The sequence below is a fragment of the Chaetodon trifascialis genome, chromosome 9 (genome assembly GCF_039877785.1).
Source record: "Chaetodon trifascialis isolate fChaTrf1 chromosome 9, fChaTrf1.hap1, whole genome shotgun sequence".
In the NCBI taxonomy this organism is placed as follows: Eukaryota; Metazoa; Chordata; class Actinopteri; order Chaetodontiformes; family Chaetodontidae; genus Chaetodon; species Chaetodon trifascialis.
Genome location: NC_092064.1, coordinates 3679904 through 3699386, shown reverse-complemented (window position 1 = coordinate 3699386; position 19483 = coordinate 3679904). Strand labels below are relative to the sequence as shown.

Sequence of the window (19483 nt, the reverse complement as noted above, 5' to 3'; positions counted from 1 at the left end):
AACTCCTAAGAGGATGTGTAAACGCATTTACTCCCTTTGGAAAACCAGTACTTCCCTCTCTATTCTAGGAAAGAGGATCCTTGCCTTATTATAATCAACACCTATTTTCGGGTCTTTCTAAGTCCGTCCACCCACGGCCTTGCATCCCAGACAATTGGCCTTTTAATGGCTGGCCACAGTGCAACACTGTTTGCACCCTAGCAGATTGCAATCAGTGTCCTTCCCTCCAGTAGTACAATTCATATTTATTTTCTGCTGAGAGAATTGCTCCCCTCATGTGTTGGGGCTATCTGCTGCTTCTTATTACTGTGGTTTGCTTTCATCCACTTCCAGCACTCTTCAAATGCTGCCATTGTATGTTGTTGAAATCTGCCAAAAGACCGGAACACAGACAGAGAACAAAAAGGCGATTTTCTCACCAAAAAAATGCAACAAACCAGCGGGTCTATATGGCAGCTTTCACAGGACTGATTGACACCTGCAGAGATGAAATTTAAACTTCATGTCTGGAAAGGATCTAACCATTGGAGCAACTAAACCATTCGCATCATAGCTTTGAGAATATGAATACTGGCATTCATACTTACAGCTTTCCAGTGTGTAAAAAAGACAGTGGAATCAGCGAAACATTTGTTTGCCATCACTGTGACTATTTCACTATTTCAGAAGACAGTTTAACTGAAATGAAATGTTTCAATGTTGCTGATATACCAATTAATATGATAACAAAACAGGATTAAGGTAAACAGCTGTGGAAGCAAACACTTTAATAATTCATAATTAAATAATTAATCATTTCACACAACATAGTCTGTATTGTTTCTAAGTTGAAATCACTTGTTTTCTGTAAAAACAAGAATCTGGAGGTTTTAAATTAATTTTTGGTTAAAAATTCTTTCCAGTTAAAGTACTACCAAATGCTGCAGAAGCCATGCTGTTTAAATACTGTTGTTTAGGGATGACAACACAATTACAATGATTTCACATACTGCAATGTTCTGCTTGAGGATATATTTAAGGCCCAGCTGTCACTCAGAACTGTACTTCCTAAATGCCGGAACCATTGGCCAAAGTCAAGCAGTTATTCCAAAACAGTGACTTTGTCAGCATACTACAACTGTTGGCTTCCAGCCACTATGAATCACAGCCATGTAATACTGCTGTGCTGGCCTAACCTTTATCATTCAGGTTACACTAAGCTTAAGACACCAGCAACTCAGAGTCCATCCTCAGCTACTGGGAACCTTTACAGGTTGCCCACCTGTACAGTTAACACCACAGTTCACTACACTTTCTGCACTCTACTAGATTCTACAATTTAAGCAGCCAAGCACAGTCTTTCCAGAGCCAGTGGGGGTGAGATTTAGAGATACAGACATTTAGAGGTTTTCTGAATGTCACATGTTCTGTTATGAATTCTTATGACAAGAGTTTTCCTCAGATTTAGCACAAATTTTAACTCAATTTCCAAAACTGGCAAAAGAAATGTGAAATAATTATTAATTGATTTGGCAACTCTGTTTCCATTACACTTTTTATGAGTACAAATCTTTTCTGTGATAATTTTACATTTGTAATTTCTGGCATTTCTCAGCCGTTTTTTGTACACAAACTGAAAATGTGCGTAAAAACATGTGGATGGAAACTCTCTTCTTATTCACTCTTATAACACTCTTTCAAGGTCAATGGGGTTAGTGATATGAGGATGAAGAAAAGCTTAAAAGTAGAACAGGATCAGACAGAACACAGCCAGTCAGATACTGAAGGCATCCAAGCTCAAATAGTCTCACTCCGTTACATCAGTTACCGTCAGCACATTCGAGGTGATGATGATCTGTTGTAATCTAACATTTCACACCCATTTTTACTCCCTTCTTTATTATCAGCATACACTAGTTAATTTCCTACTTTCCGAAAATGGCTTTTGTCACTGACTATCAATGCAACATGTCATTAGACAGCATTACGTTATTGCTTATGGACAGAAAATTTGACATCTCTTCCTCTTCCATTTAAGATGTCTCTGCATAACTGTTTAATTCTGCTTAAAAATGGCAGCTACAAAGAAACCCTTCCTGTTTTAAGACAGTCAGACAAGAAGTTTGATTCATTTTTAATGCTTTGGGAATCTCAAAAGACATTAGGCAGCACCACATACAGCATGAGGAAGACAAACTCTGGGAGAAGACATGGTGCAGGTTACAGTTCACAAATGTAAACAGAGAACGAAGACAGAATCCATACCATGCGTGTTTACCTAAACAGGATATACAAGAATCCTTAAGCTTTAGAGTTAGAGGAGTTAGAGAGAGATTGCTAACAGAACAGTGAAGATACAGTGAGAAGTTTCCAGCAAAGCTTTGGCAGCAGGAACGCACTGACTTCAGAGGCTTGCCACCGCTAACTGAGAGTAGGCCAACACTAATCGCAGATTGACTTAAACATTAGGATGAGGCAGCATGGAGCACTCTTTAATTTTAATGATATAGCACTACTTAGAATGCCCACAACCCTAAGATGCATTAGGATGTGCCATACAAAATTTCATTTTAAGTGTCGACCTTGAATGCCAAAATCATGTTAACCAAAGCGTTTTTTTTTCCCCAGAAGAGACATTTTAAAGTTATCCTGAAAAAACACTGCAGACGACTTACAAAGAAAATGTGTTCTTCTGCCATATCCCTTCTACACTGAAGGATTAGGTAAATCAAGTGTTAAGAAATAAGCATGTGTGGGTGGCAGCTGGGCTTGTGTCTTGGTCAGGGTATAGTTCTTGTTATGCTGTCTTGGAGCTGCATAGTTACAGAAATACAATTATTAAAACCACAACTTAACATAAGACGTTAATTAATGAGCTTCAGAGGAGCTGGTAGGCAGATACTTGGACAGAACCAGGCTAAGTCTTTATGGTAAGCTAAGCTAACAAGCTATCGGCTATGGCTTCATATCTGGATGAAAGTGGCATCCATCTTCTCATCTGACAAGTATATATTTCACAAAATGTTGAACCATTGCTTTCTAAAATGTATTCAACTGACAAGAGTGTTACTGTGAAGCAAAACAAATTAAACTGAATAACATCATTCAACCAGTATAGTTTTTAAAGAGAAAAATAAAGAATCACCTGAAATATACTCATCAGGCTGGAACAACCTTGAGGGTGCAGCATGAAGAGTCTCATGGCACAGCAGGCAGATAAACTGATCAAAGCCTCATTTCAGGTTGGAATATGAAGTGTGTGCTTTGGAGTTTGTTCTTTCACAGGGTTGAAGGTTCAGGTGCAGAGGATACTCACTGATATGAGGAGCTGGCAGGATGCGAGCAGCTCGCACCGGACCGTGGCGCACTGAGAACAGCTCCTGGGCTTCCCCTGCCAACTAAAGGAACGAGATATTTCAATTGAAGATGATGTAGTAGTTCACATATCTGGTCCATTAGAGACAGAGTGACATTAGACTTGAAGTTAAGGTTCACATATTGAGGCATGAGACATTGCAGAGATGATGTCTACCTGTGGCCACGTGACCTTCTACATTCACAAGAGTCACTTTTTAAGGGCATTATTTCCTGCCTTTTGCTTTTTTGATGTAAAGGTTGCCACTGGAAACTCAGGCTTTATTGGTCTTAATAAGCACACCTTGGGACAAGTATGCTTTTTTCTGTACCCTGCAAAATAACCATGCAGGATATAAGGTGAGGGAGATTTCTACAGAACAACAAAAGCACAAAGACAAAAATGTATTTGTTCACACTACAAGAAAAATAATCTATTCCAACTGTATTCAACTGGTTTGTTCATAGAAAGAGACAGGGGAGGCAGGGAGGGAGCGTTGGGAACACAGGCGGTCGGGTGGTTGAAGTTCCAGCCAAACCACAAAGTAAAATCTACTGAGCACAGAATAAAAGGCCCAGTGGCATCGCAATGCAAACGAGCTGCCTACACTTACTGTGACACAGCCAACTAGGAAGAGTTGGGGATTCAGGTCAATGCCAAGTGGGCAGAAGCCCATGATGTCTCTGTCCCAGACAGACTGTAAAGTATATGAAACACTCTCACCAGTGTTTCCAACAGATCTTACATTACCCAAGGACTACCTTCTGTTTTTGATCGCATGATCATAAAAGGATGAAGACGAGAGGCCTACCTAAATGTTCCTTCACCTTCGCTCTCACCACACTAAAGGTTACATGATGTTGTACATGTTCAACAGCTTTATATGATGTTGTGAATTCTATTGTCGCTGTACCCACTTTGCAGGCTCCTACTGTACTTCAGTTACTTCAGTCTATTCCCCAACATGACCTTTGACCACTCCATGAACTTTTTACTGTCAAGGTAACAAGTCAGCTACTGAACACGTGTCTGTGATTGTGTGAGGCTTGAGGCTTCACTGCATTCTGGTCTGATACATGTATCCAAACAATAATGGATGTTCCCTTTAAATAAGATTAGTGAAGGACAGTGCAAAACCAGGTGTCTGGAAAATGACCTTGCTCTTTGATTAGGGCAAACACCATTACTATACGCTATAGAGCTTACTGTACATTTACTATTTGAGAATGTATCTATTTAGCGATCACCAGTTTATACAGATATACATGCAAGCTGATTTCAGCATTTTTAGAAAAAGTGTTTAAATATGACTTTGATTAGGCCAACAAAATACTCAAAAAATTCAGGTGATTCAAATAATACTACTATTACTACCTCACTGTTTAATTTTGCTTTAACTTAAAGCAACAAAAACTTGACCAAAACACAGTATTTATTAAAAAAAAAAAAAAAAAAAACTAAGGCTGTGAATTGGCATTCAATGCCAACTCAAGAATTTAATTGTCTTCAATACACAGTGCCATGCACACAATTCTAATCTGATAATCAAACTTAATTGCATTTTGTTTTCACTTCATTATTCACTCTGACATCTATTTGAGTAACTGACAACACATTTTGGTCAGTACCCAAAAGTACTGAAGCTCGATACCCAGACCTATAAACATCACATCTAGCTAATTATGAGTGTTATAAAATACACAACTACAAAAATGGAAAGATAAATAAAAAATACATTAGCAGTAGCTGATTGTTCAGTGGATGATCAACTCAAGGGATGTGAGTGTCACGTGTGGTTTATTTCTCTAAAACTTTTGTTCATCAAACCACTTCAGTGATCAAACAAGTGCATTCCAGCACATTTACACAGGCTTGAAATTACATTTAGGGATAAACACTAAAGGTCGCCCTATTAGAGAGGATTTTAAAGTTTGCTGCATTTACGGTCTTCATTACTGAGGAAATGCAGCCACAGTGTAAAACGCTTTAATGGATGTATGTGTCTGCCTGGCCCAGTTTAGGCTTCATGTATTCATGTGATGGCAGTATATTAGGTCAATGGCCAGTGTGGCTCTTTGCAGTGTCTGGCGTGTGTAATGGCACATTGTTCTAAGCGCAGAATGCCCCACTTTTGTTATTCTTTTATGCGTTAAATTACAGTGAAACCTGCATTATCACTTTACGAGTGCTTTAATCTGTTTGTTTTAAGTCTTTAAACCCATCTGAGGGGATGATCGCTCTTTTGTGCAATTAGTAGCCTTTTCAAAAGTGGCGGATTTGGAGCTGTGTTTTTATTCAAAGTGCTTGCAGCCCAGCAGTGGTAGATTAACACTGGAGACATGAGCAGGTTATGCGAACACTGATAGCAGGAATAAAAGGAGGTTGGCAGCAGGGAAAGATTCCTGTACAGACAAATGGACCTGCAATGGGGAATAATGGAATTTGCTGGATTAAAATGAGAAGGGGGAGGGCCGGAGGTTAATGCGCAGGGTTATTGTGCATTACCCTGCCGCTCATCCTCGCCTTACATGGCTCTCTGCGACATCCACTGCCATCAACAACATTCCCACTATTACATTAGTGGCCCGGCGTACGCAATATGCCAAATTGCTTTTTCAAAGTTGTTTTCTCTGCATACAGTTATTCATTATATTCATTTCATTTGTGGCTCGGATGTTTTTGTGGAATCACAGTGTCTGCTCTTCTGTTTTAATCTCCCAAATGTAATGCCATAAGCTGTGAACAGATATCTGGGCCATATTCACAAGTGAGTGCGCTCACTAACACAATGCTGGACATATTGGCAGTGCGGAGCGAGCAGGCGCTTCAGGGATCGTACAATAACAGGTGTTTGTTCATGGGCTTCAACAACAGCCCATGTGGCTCAAAAACGATGAGCATACAAGCCAAAAGCGATGCTGCACTACTTATGATGCTGAGCTGCAAAACAACTAAAATAAACTTTTTTTTTTAAATGTGAAGCATCGCAGGATCCAAAAAGGAACTCACGTACTCATTCACACACAGTCAGCAAGAATGGTCACACAGATGACACAGAGTAAGGATCAGCTGTGTGGAGTGTATGTTATCTATGACACTTGTTGTCAAACAGCTCATCAAACAATTGTCTTTAAAACAATTGCAATTATGCAACCCGTCCTGTCAGACTGTTTTCCCTACATATATTGAGATATTCACACTGAACACTGAAGTTTAATTTTAAGTTCAAGTAGCTTATCATAGAAAGATTTATTTAGGAAAGAGTCAAAGTTGGGTGTCAACACTGTAGGGAAGTAGTAGCTGCCTCAAAATCACAGCACCAACCAGTGAATATATGTTTTACAATTCCAGTTAGCCATTTTGCAAAGGCTTTTATCCAAAGCAACATACATATGAACTCACACACCAAAGGCACAGCATCGGGGGCCGTTTTTCTGGTTCATCTTGCCCAAAAATACTTCAACATGTAGACTGCCGAGACATGATCGGTGGACGACCCCTCTACCTCCTGAGCCACAGCCGCCCCCCATGTTTCACAGCCAAAGTGTCATGATTTCACCCTTATAGTGCCCTTGAGTTCAATCATCAGCGTCATTCTGAAGAGAATATGAAAAGTGCAATATACAATATTTACAACTTATGCTGACTAGAAGAAGAGTAGCTACAGTCAGCAAACATCAAGTTTATATTTTTCCTTATCTCTCTAGTGGCAGCAGGAGCTCATTCTGTGAGGACCTGACTTGGGAACAGATCAAATCCAGCAGGGACCAGTTGGTATAGAGTGTGGATGGGACTGGAGAGGTGCCATTTGCTGACATCTCTCTACAACAATTAATGTGTGTCTATAGGTTCTGGCAGTGCATGTGTGTGCAAATGAACACATCACATCTATCAGATGTATTTTTTAATGTTCTGAGATCAAATGTTACAAACAAGCATTATGAGGACCACAGTTTTGTAAGCTAAAAATAGAAATGACTAATGTGTCACACTTGCAGTCAGGTGAGTTCACATGAGGTGAAAACATGGCGGGTGATTCTGGGATGGCTGTGATGCCTTGTTACAACCATCTCTGAGCCAAGTACTCCTTTACATTTTAAAAACCTAAAGGCCTATATAAACTCAATTACATGCTAAGTTTATGATAATCAATTGCATGCTAATAGTGGAGACACGTTGAGGACAGACAAAGGAGTCCCACTTTCACTCCTTCCTTTGCTGGAAAGAGCCACAGCTGTGACTCAGGATCATTCCATCATTGTGGACTACTCTGATTTCCATTTGGATTTCATGATTAAACTTTTCTGATGTGTGTTCTGCCCATTAAATAATAATGTAGTGTGAAAAAAGCTAATCTTAATATAAATATATCATGCCAAAAGGAAAGTGATTTGACCTATGCACCTATTTTTTAGTTTAATAGCAAACAATTTCCAATGACACTCTAACATACACACCATGATCTGTGTCAGTACCACAGAATCAAAGAGCAGCTTCCTAAAACACACACTGATATTCTAGAATCCTTGAGGGAGAGACTTACTAATTTATCAGCTGACAGTAGCCTGAACTTAGCATTGATCCTCTCTCCCATCTTAGTTCTGTCCATTTTAAAATTTATGAACAGGTTTTGAAGCAAACAATCAAGGGTTTTGTTACAAAGGTTTAAAATTTACAGTGTCTGTATTACAGAAGCCTTATATTAATATCTCTCAAATCTACAGCAGGATTATGGACTGGTAAGACAGCTCTGGCTCTCCAGCACATCCACTGACACTTGCAGAAGACATTTTCTTGCAAGCTGTTCATTTCATCTCAACACGTATGCAGACAGACAATTAGTCCACGACAGTCTGCCTTTTATCAGACAGCAGTGGATGACACCTCTCCAGCGCGAGGCGACAGTCATCTACGTTGCCTAAACAGCTCTGTCAGCATCCATACAAGCAGTCAGAAGTCCCCATCTCTCGAGTGTGTATTCACGTGTATGTTCGTGCTCTGCCAGGCCATTACAGAGGGTGTTGGCTTAGCAACTGTCACAAACACTTCACAGCCACTCAAGAGCCCGAGACCGAGGCACCTTCAGTGCTTACTTAAAACCCTGCGAAAAAACACAACCCAGAAACATCCCATAAACTTTCAAAATTGAAAGAAAAACAATGAGAAAGGACAGCGTGTGATAACAGGCCGGGCTGCACTGTGTGAATCAGAATTGGTGTCAAGTTCAAGTGAAACTGAAAGGCAGAGGAGCCTCACCAAGCTTATATTTTTACTGGGCGTGTGTGGTGTGGCTGAAGCAGCTGTAATCCTCTGCTCCACCATAATAACTGCAACAGAAAATCTGCTAGCAGCACAGGAGTTGCCACATCACAGTGGCCAATGTGTGTGCTCAGGGGTAAAGTAAGAGTGTGTCCTCTTACCCACGGGCTGGGATGTTTAGAAAGAGTCTGATTAAGGACTTTGGTGTGTTAAGATCTCACATGTGTATGTGAGGATGCATGTGTTTGCAGCTTTCAGTGACGGCCTGCGTGAAAGGCAATACTTGGTGAGCGAAAGCTCTGCAGCATTGTGGGTAATTTGTTAAGTCGCACAGCGGACACAATCTTCAAATGATTTTCAAGACGGATTCAAAGAAGTGAATCTACTGAACAGGATATCATGCCGATGGGTCAGGTCATTAAATTGTTAAAAGAAATCAAACAGTTAATGCGTCTTGTCCCTTGTTGTGAACCTGTGTGACATAGCTCATCAGCTGATCTCTTGTGTGTGTAAAGTGCTACATGCTAAAGGGTGTGAGCTATAATAACTAGTGTGAAAGTGTCCAGATAAGCTCAGGTTGCAGTGTAATTGTGTTAGATGGTCGTGTGTTTACTGCCACAGAGGAAATAAAGTCCCTGTTTATGAACACCACCACAACGTCTCACTACAATCCTTCATCAGACCACTCTGCTCCGTAGTTACTAGCTCCTCTCCAGATAGTTATTCGCTCCAATCCAGGCTAAATGAGCTAAAGAAACCAGTGCCGTCCAAACTAGGGTCAAACAGATACAGCTAGCTGCTAGCACACTACAAGTCTACAGCAACTATGCACAGTCTCTCATAGAACGTCAATCCCTAAGATGAAGAGATTTAATTAGAAAAATGTATCTGAACACACAGTTAGAAAAAGTGAAAAAAGACAACACTTATATTATGCATCAATCACACTATGTTTGTCTTTTTCACCTTTGTTTTAAGGTCTTTATTCAATACATGATTTAATCTCTGTCACATATCTGACATGTTGATAACGGGGAGCATGTTAATCAAAATTACCCTTTTCATTATATTATCAAAATATTATTATCGCCCTCTTGTGGTCAGATTTCGCATCAGAAGGAGTGGAACTTGAATGATGACATGCTGAATAGTATAATGGACTAAAATAAGTTGATTTACATTGTTTACAAAGAGTGGACACAAAAACAGGGTACAAGGACATTCTACTGCAATCCAATCCAGTGACCAACATTTGCTAATTCTAAATATCACTAGAATTATTCACATATGGTTCTTTCTCGGGTTGTAGTTTGTGGTGTTGCACTGGATTTCAATTTCCATTTTCCCTCATATTCTAATTGAAAAGAATTACTTAGAAATATCCATAGAGCTGATATGAATATTCATTTATGTGTGTACATATTCAGAGATGTATAGATACATAAGGTTATACAGTCTCGATATGGTTTGTGGTTGTGGTATATGTTTGTTTGGTAGATGCACTAAATGATAACAAAAATGATCAGCTAATTATTCACATCTATCTTTTGTCAGTTCCATTCTGCTGGACTCTTGATTGGCTGCACTTGCTGTCAATCAATACTCTATCAATCACTGAGTGCAATTGATGTCGACCTAAACACAACTGCATTCTGTTTGTCCTCCTCTTGTGTTCCAGACAGCTCTTATTCAGAAAACAGAAGTGAAGTTCAACAGGATCTTTGGACTTGTGTTCTAGCCTCAAGCAGAAGGAAACTGCTCCTGTTTAAATTAAATACTGCCCAAACCATGGAGAACACAGCCACCTAGTGGACAAAAGTCTGCACTGCAGTGTTGAATTCAAACAGTGAAAAGGGACAACTGCAATGAATTTGTAACAGTCATTCATTTATATAACTTTTTCTATTAATTTTCATCTTATTTATTTGTTTAACTATTTAGTTTTTATCATTTTTAATTTTCTTGTGCATCAAATCTCAAACTGTTTACTGTTCACATTTGCATTTCCCTGTCATCTGTACACTGAGAACCGTGCTCGCTTGTATGAAACATGTCATTATAAAGTTTGTTTGACTGATTGATTCATGACAAATTTTAGTCAGCTCCTTGAACACAACACAGTCTCTCTCCAATAGCCATAGCAGATATATTACTAACAGGCGTTTCAAACACCACCAACACACAAGTACAGTGCTATAAACGGACACCTCTTGTCAAAGCTTGTTTGAGTTTAAATTATGTTGTATTTCATTTGAGTGAATCTCAAGGAATGATTCTGACTTCAGTAAGGCCAATTATTACCTGTTATGTGTAAAACTGGTGACATCAAAAATTTCCCCATGGCGGAACCAATAAAGGATTATTTTATCTGACCTTCATGTTATGAAGTGCGACTCTTTTGGCACAGGTGATGTGTGTTTTCAGCTGCTCATTTAATCAGTCAGAAAGGTTGGTCTGACTGATAAAGCTCACTACAAAAGCTACATTTCTTCATCGTTTCCTCATTGGTTTTGTGTTGCTGTTTTTCTTCATCAGCCATTTGGTTGGACAGTGGACATGTCTTTACAGGTCCAGGGTCAGCAACGATGTGACCAGAGTTAGACTTTTGAACCCATTAAGGACAAAATGTTTGCATCATCCAGGCACACAATCAATTGTAAGGACTGTCCAATCGTATAGCAAGTCCAAAAGCTGTGTTTAACACAACCAAAAATATGCTTTACCTGTCATAAACAAACCTCTTTTTAACATAGCTCATTGATGAAAGCACAATGTAAACACATTCTGGACCTGCATCTACTGGTTTTGCTATTGTGACAATGAAAGTTTTTGGATAACAAAACATGAGCACTTTGAGCTGCATGCTGTATATCATTCAAACATGAAATCCTATTCTTAAACATAGAACTTTGACGACAATTAGACAACAGATTTAATAATGCTTTGCTTGTTTTGGGTGTTGTCCATCAGCCCTTTAGTACTGTACAGGAGAGTTGAGGCAAAATACTGCCTACTGCTGTGTTTCCGTACACATATACATCTGAATTCATCATTGTCAAGAAAACTGATGGCACAAGGCATTCAGGTATAAGATGGAGAGGTTGCACTTTTAAAGGCCCATTAGGTGTGCAACTTACAGAAACGCTCCAGATCTGCATCCCGTCAGTGTAGCCAATCATGAGGCAGAGAGGAGGGTCAGTAGTTCCGCTGTGCATCTCCATAAACTCTGGATTGCGGGCAGTGTCTGTCCAGAGAGAAAGAGAGACATGAAACGAATGTCTGAATCATCTAACACTATGATAAACAAACTAGAAATGAGCTGCGTCTGGTGCGTTGCCTTGTTAAATGTTCAATTTGAAGCTTTACTATCAGTCACTTCATTCTGCTCTGATCCATACATCCATACGAACCTTACAGACAATCTACAAAGAATTCCCTCGCCTCTATCTGCATTTCTGTTTTGTTGTCTGTTTATTTGTCTCATCCTCCGCATTTTCTTTTTAATCTGAGAGGTACATGTCCCAGCTCCACATCATAATCTTATTCGACACTTACCAAATGCAATCCCGTACTACCACATTCACCCTTTTTTGGAGTGGCATGCAAAGGCTGGGGAATCTTTGGCCAAACTGTCTATCACTGTGTATAGTTAAACGTATAGTAAAACATGACCCAATTTCCAAAAATCATACAGCTGAAGATGATACCTCTTTAGTATTCAAGCAAGATTATTTTTTTATTTCCACCTTTTACAGTTTCAATATAACAAAAAAGGAAAAGAGCCTGAAGCAAAGGTTTTGACCAAGACCCTTAAGGGGAGGTGGGTGAGTGGTGGGAACGCATTCTGACCTCAATCCAATCCAACTACCAGTTGTACTCTGCAGCTTTGTGTGAAATGCTCCTGTAGCCAGGTGTGCTTTGCACAGTGAGATGCTAATGAGCAAAGTTAACAACTCAACCTTCTTCCTGTGTCTAGGCTCTTGCCCCCACCACAGTGTGAACACTCACCACAGAGTGAAGTTAAAGTTATCTCACAACTTGTAGTGCTGCATTTTGGTTCACTTGGATTTTGCTCTGTGGAAAGTCGCCACAGCAAGGGAAAACACGCACCCAGTTCACCAACTCCTCAACTGATTTGGACCAGAGTAGAAGAACTATAGGTGTGAAAACGGCCTAGGGTCTTTATCCTGTTGTAGAGGTCATCTTTTCAGCTTCAGGTTTTTTACAGACGGTGTGATGTCTGCTTCCAGAATTTGCTGGTGTTTATTTGAATCCCTGTACCAGTGAAATGTTCCCTGTGCCACTGGCTGCAGCACAAGGCCAAAGCATCATCCAACCTGCCAGCTGAACAGTTTGAGAGGTGTTCTGTTCATGAAAATCTGCACGTTTCGTTCTCCAAATACATCTTTGTTCGTTACGGTCAACTAGTTTCCAGAACACATCAAGCTTATTAAGATGTTCCTTTGCAAACCTCTGAAGCTGAACGTCTGAGGCTTCCCATTTTTCACTTTCAGATTTCACAAAATAAAAATAACACACTAATCTTGCTTAAAAATTTGAGAAGAATGTTTCATCTTTAACTTTGTGACTTTTGGAAACCAGATCATCTTTCACTCACTCAGATATTCACAGAAACAGAAATTTTGACCAAGCTTTTTGACCAAAGTTTTGAATGCCACTGTACATTATTTCCTTCTCCATAAACTTCGGGGTTTCATAAACGTTGAGGTTTCAGGAGTACAGCTCTGCATTAAGCTGTACTCTGTTGTCTGTCATCCCAAACAGAATGTTGGATTAACATTTAAGTTCATTCTTGACTTCAACTTCAACATTCAAGTGGTCATTTCCAAAGAGTCAAGTATATTTTCCATCCGTATCTGTACCAAATTCCAGAATTCAGGTTGAGAAATGATCTTAACACAACATCCGTTATCAATGGTGATTGGACACCCTTTGTTGGTGAACTGTACAATGTGATTTTGAGGACTAAAAGCAATGTTTACCTTATTTTCCCTTACACAAAGTACCAGTTTTAGAATGATATCAGTTATCTGAAGAACTCAATGTAGTTAGAACACCGTCCTTTTCAATACTTAAGCAAACCAAACCTCGGCTTTCTGACATTCAAGACTCACCGTTGATGTCAGCTTTCTCGAATCGAACCCAAATGATTTTCTCTTTTTCATCTGTTGGAGGAGCCCCAGTATATGCCTAAAGATTGAAAGACAGAAAAGAAAGTGTCCAAAATACACACACAAACACCAGCCATCATACCTACACAACACCTATATATTCCAAAATCTATTTACCACATTTAGTTTAACAGCCAAAAGCATTTTTGCAGCAGAATTAAAACTCAATTCAAAAACTCAAACTTGCACAGACGTGATCCACAACTTCCACTTGCCCATTCCACAAACAGAACAATAGCTTTGGAAAAATGGTAATAAAATCGCAAAGATGCTATTGATACTAATAATCATAATAAAAATAATGTTGATCCAACATGCCTGATCCTGATCCTTCCAGATGATGCCCTGATCATGGTTCGCTGCCATTGCCCAGGGCAAACATGGTGGTAGCACCCTCCCTAACTTAATTATCCTTTTTGTTAATATTATTAGCGGTGGTGGTATCGGTAATGGTAGCAGTAGTAGTATGTGTGGCCAAGGCTTTATTCGCATTGGTGCACATTTATATCTTGTTCCCCCATGCTCCCCCTTGGCTCGTCACCTCCCTGTCTCTCTGTCTTTCTCTCTCACCCACTTTATAGACTTCTTCATCATCTGACAGAAGACAGAGGTGCACTCACACATTACATTATGGGACATTATGGGAACATTGCTGGCCAACAGTACACTAGAGTGTTTCAGTCATACTGACTTTGTTGAGCGTACTTAACTTTGTAACTTTTCCACTATGAACACAACACACACAAGACATGCTGTGCTAACTAAAATCAGTAGAGCTGTGTGGAATTTATAGTATGAATGTAAGTGAATATATGACAAAGAAAAGTTACCTGGGGGACCACATCCTGCAGAAAGGTCACCACACTCTCCATGTAAGACTGCTCCCTGTGACAGCAAACATCTCTGATGGTAATGCATTTCTGAACAATGCTCAAACAGCCCATCAATGTGTCAATTTTGAATTTAGGGGTTTCTAATTCAATAATAAAAACAGACTGCAGACATTTGTACTTACGTAGCAGCTTGTGCTCGAACCAGAACCCCTCCAGCACAGCGACTAGGTCTGCGTGGAGAGTCCGATGCCATGTTGTCTCCTCTGTGTTTATCCTGAAAAGATACAAAGAAACAAACAACTAATTAATTTGCACTTGTGAGAAATGAGAAAAATACCCATCGCAGTTTCACAGAACCCATGGTAGCATCTTCACATTCCCTGTTTTAGCTGACCAAAATGAAAAGACACTGTAGACAAGAAGGAGTCTGGGATCAGACCAGAAGTGCAGGGATTAGAGGAGGACCCACTCTATTCTATAATACATAAGGATGCTCACAAACCATTAACGTTACTGGACATCAGGCTAAAATAGGCTATCATTATCATGTTAACTGAGTAATAAAAGCAGCTGGAATAATGATATCATAATTGTATTTCTTTCCCTGATTATCAATGTGTCCATACACTGTTTTAGTTTTTTTGAGTGAGCATAGTTAAGAATAAGAAACATCACATCTTCAGAGACTGTAAGTAAAAGCCAAATCTTGTGGTGGTCTTTGGACCTTTGACTTACAGCCATGTGAGTAGTTTGAACACTCTATAACAAGGATAAATTGAGCATTAGAAACTTGAAAAAGCTGACACTTAGAAAAATAAAAGGATGCAGGGATTTAGGTGGCCTTTCAACTTGTTGAGCAGTTTTGTTTCTTTAGAATGTAGACAAATTATTAAAAATTTGAGAACCATCTCCAGATGTGGTCTGTCTGATCGGATCAAATGTACAATCCAGTACAATAATCCTGCAGTAAATACTGTGTTTGAGGCTGTGTCTTATGTTTGCAATCCCCACTCACACACAGAATATTGGACCAGAATACTGAAACATGTCTCAGTATCATGTCATCCAATACAAAATCAACACCCTGAAAAATAACCAGAGAAACCTGTGATACTAATATGATTTGTAATTTACAGGTTAAGATGTCCCTATAATCAACCACAGCACTTTAATAATCATGTCATTTATGGTGAACAAAAATAAAAGTTTGGAATAAACAGGGTAACTATTGTCTAGATTTAAAATACGCTCAGTTGCAAATTTCTTAGGAACATCGGGCTAAAACAAATACAGTCTGCTAAAATCGTCCAGTGCTGTACTGAGGTGTTTCTGACATTTTGTCCACCTTATTTCTATCAGTGAGAGACACCCCTAAGTATAAGAAAAACAAACCACAAACTACAGCTTCCTAATGATCATGAAGTTGAAGCAACACCTCTCTTAAACAGTTTCAATAAAAACAAACCATCAGAGCCTTCACAAAGGAAAGGATTAAGTGGTGGATAACCGTCTGTCACTGTCAACGAGAAGCCTCCACAGAAAAAGACAGAAAACTGGACTTAAAAATATCACTCTTAGTTATTTGGATCACACCTCCTGTCAGACAGATGTTATCCAGAGAAAACATCTGGTATAAGGAAGCTCAAATACTTACAGTGTGCCACACATACACCTACCAACGTTCAATCAGCACTGACCTGCCAAGATCAACCCATGTTGGTACCTAAAGTCCTGATGCCACTGTCACTGAGTGAAGCAAAATAAAATTGCCATTTGTTTCAGTGGAATTTAAACATTTGCAATATGACTGTTTGTCTTGAGGACAGCAAATGTACTTACAGTGTACAGACTGCAAAGACGTTACTATTAACAGTTAAATAAACTTGCCAAACGCGTATGCAACGATGCCAACATGTCAATAACAGAAGACAGTAGGTGACATGCTGCAAACTGCGTTTCCATGGCTGAACTGAGAGATGAGCTTCTGGTAAAACACACTGAGAAGCTTGACTGTCTTAGGCTCGGTCACATATCCTGAACACGTATGGGCCTAGCTTACACCACTGGCAACCATCGGACGAATACGGACAACAATTGTGACAACTGCCAAGTCAAGACAATGCAGCTAACAGTTACTGGCTAACGCTAAAGTTATACTGGTGGATAAGGACCCCTGCAGCTAATTTAGCTAGCTAGCATTAGCTGATAAAACTCCCTTGCAGTGATAAAACCACACAGCTGAATCCATGACGCAGGACATGCATTTGTCATGTTTCAGTAAGACATTATTTCCAAGTGGTTATAGTTACGAACCTGGCTATAGGACGCTGACTCTGCCCTTGCTTATAGACTTGTGTAGTGGTCTGTAGAGCGCTTTACAAAATCGTCAAAACACAAACAGACTAGATTTGCGGAACTGTGTTGTGCAACTGGGAGCCAATCAAAGCAAAGAGACAAATCAGTCAGCCCAATCAGCCCAAAGTAAGGGCGGGACAAATGGCTTCTTCGTCGTTTAATGGCAATGACATCCGTATGTGTTGTATTACTGCCACCTACTGGAAAATATCAGCTTCACCATGACAACTATTGACAGCGTTCACCCAAAGTGATCCCATTCTCGACATTGCCCAGACCCAATTTTCTGCGTCAGACTAAATCCTTCCCTTAGTGTGGTATCAAGTTCTTCAGATATATTCATCATGTTGAGGAATCTCCAGACAGTGTCTAGCACCATCTTAATTCTTTTTGACTTTCCCTGAAATTTAACAGATCAGTTAATCACCAAGGCAATAACTGCCAAGAATCGATTCTGCAGATGCTCTGCTTGGATCCATTTCTCCTCTGCTCCTGCTCCTTTTGTACTGTCCCCTTTTCATCATTTCTCTCCATTCTCTTAGCAGTTTCACAATATGACATTCTTTTCTGGTCTGATCTTATTCATCTTCATTTTCATCTTTTTGGACACTTTCCTGATCCTGCACAGTGTAGGTGCTTGCTTGCCTTCATAATCTTTGCACTCCTGTAACAATTGTCCTTCCCACATCTCCTAACTCCTCCACAAACTGCAGCAACATGTCCATATTCCTGGCAACAGACACATCTTCGAACAGTTCTCTCATAAATGTATTAATCTTGAGGGCTTCATCTCTCTTTCTCTTTGACACACACTCTATTATAACATCCCACTTCTTGGAATCAAACATATCCAACTTTCTCTCCTACAAACTTCCCGACCTCATGTGACCCCTTGAAAATCATGTCTATTGTCACTGCTACTGTACACTGCTGCACTGACTGGCTGGTATCACTTAAATAGATCATTTAATATAAATATTTTGGTCCTTTACCACTTATCAAAGGATCTATACTGCCGATGTAACTCTGGCTCTGTAAGAACCTAAAAAATGATATTTTGGGAGACCAAATTTAACTCATATTCTTAATACAGAGATCTCTGAACCTTTTACTACTGAGACTAGACCATGTTGAGAAAGTACCATCAACTACAGATGGGGGTAAGGCTGGGTTTAATGTTACTGACCTGGAAAAAGTGGTTGTCTGAAACCCAAACTGGTGTTGAAACTTATTCCAAATCTTCAGTGTTGTTTTGACACATCATACATTTTTAATTTAGTTAAGGTCAAACTAAAGAAAAGAGTGAGCAAGAGAGGACCGTGATGCAGGGTATAGATGAGGTGACTTACATATTGTTACACCTCCATCAGGTTTGGGTCTACAAGAGCTGTTCGTAGCCTTAGAGGAGTCTTTCTATCCCATACAAAAATAAATAAATAAATAAAATACTTTGGGACAAAAACTTAGTAGGCACTGAAAGGGATATGAGAAGTTAGGGACGGTATTCATTTAACAGTACTGATTCTTATAAATAAAGAGTGGTGCTGTGCTTTTGTTATTTGGGTAACTTTTTACAGCCATTTACAGAACTTCTTTTCTATTGGTAAAGGTAGTTGCAGTATTATGTATTAATTTAACTACAAGTCAGCTAAAAATACAGACCATTTGGCTATCATGTACTGTCTAAATTCAAGGCACAGTCAGGGTTTTTACATTGATGCATTTCAATCATGATTTAGCTGCTTCACTTTCAGGGTCCCAGTATTGTGCACACAGACTAACTGTGACAGGCTGTCATGGCTTTCTGGGAACAGAGTCATGCACGTCATTAGTTACACCTGTAATTTACCAACGATGACAAGTCAAAATATCTGCTGTGAAAAAGACCTATTCAGACACTTCATGTGCCTGCACTGCTGTTCTGATTGAAGATCAAGCATAGGACAAGGTCAGAAAATAATGATTTATTGCTATAGCTTAAACTACAGTACTTCACAATATTGGCAGATTTCATCGATAAACTTCTTATTACATCACCCTGACTAAAACCTTACAATGCTGCTTTATGAATACCTTCATAAAGCAGTAGTTTTTTCCTAATGAGAGATCACTTCTGAAAATCTATAAATTCCCGAAGGAGTTTTAACACTCAGCAGCATATTCAGATCTTTCCAAGTCAGGTTCTTCCCTTCATCTCTATGAATTTTTTCTGACAAACTGACACTTTTACTGGTGCTAGCATCTCCACAGCAGCAACATGGCACTCCTTCACAAATTCTTCTGAATGAGGTTTCAGCTTCTTAGCCACTAGCTTACTCAACTCACCTGCTTATGCAGTGTTATCACTGTCAGAATGTGGTCTTGTGAAAGCTGCTTGTTGGACACCCAATCTTCACCGATGAGCATAAACTTTATCCAGTTGTCCATTATCAATCCATCCATTACTCGTTCTTGCAGCTCATCCAGTTCAGCATGTTTCATACTGTAATGACTCTTGAGATTGACCTTTT

The 19483-nt window shown here is 39.5% G+C and overlaps 1 protein-coding gene across 5 annotated transcripts in view; it reads right to left on the bottom strand.

Moving 5' to 3' along the window:
- bcas3 (BCAS3 microtubule associated cell migration factor) overlaps positions 1 to 17073 on the bottom strand; it is a 336382-nt gene extending 319309 nt beyond the window's left edge. For all 5 annotated transcript variants that reach the window (XM_070969920.1, XM_070969919.1, XM_070969924.1 and 2 more), the window contains exons 1-6: positions 16932 to 17073; positions 14801 to 14892; positions 14616 to 14670; positions 13729 to 13804; positions 11731 to 11837; positions 3296 to 3377 (exon numbers count right to left, since the gene is read on the bottom strand). In XM_070969920.1, coding sequence (XP_070826021.1) covers positions 3296 to 3377; positions 11731 to 11837; positions 13729 to 13804; positions 14616 to 14670; positions 14801 to 14871 — 391 coding nt within the window. In that variant the 5' untranslated portion in view covers positions 14872 to 14892; positions 16932 to 17073. The remainder of the gene's footprint in view (positions 1 to 3295; positions 3378 to 11730; positions 11838 to 13728; positions 13805 to 14615; positions 14671 to 14800; positions 14893 to 16931) is intronic.
- Positions 17074 to 19483: the final 2410 nt, after the last annotated feature.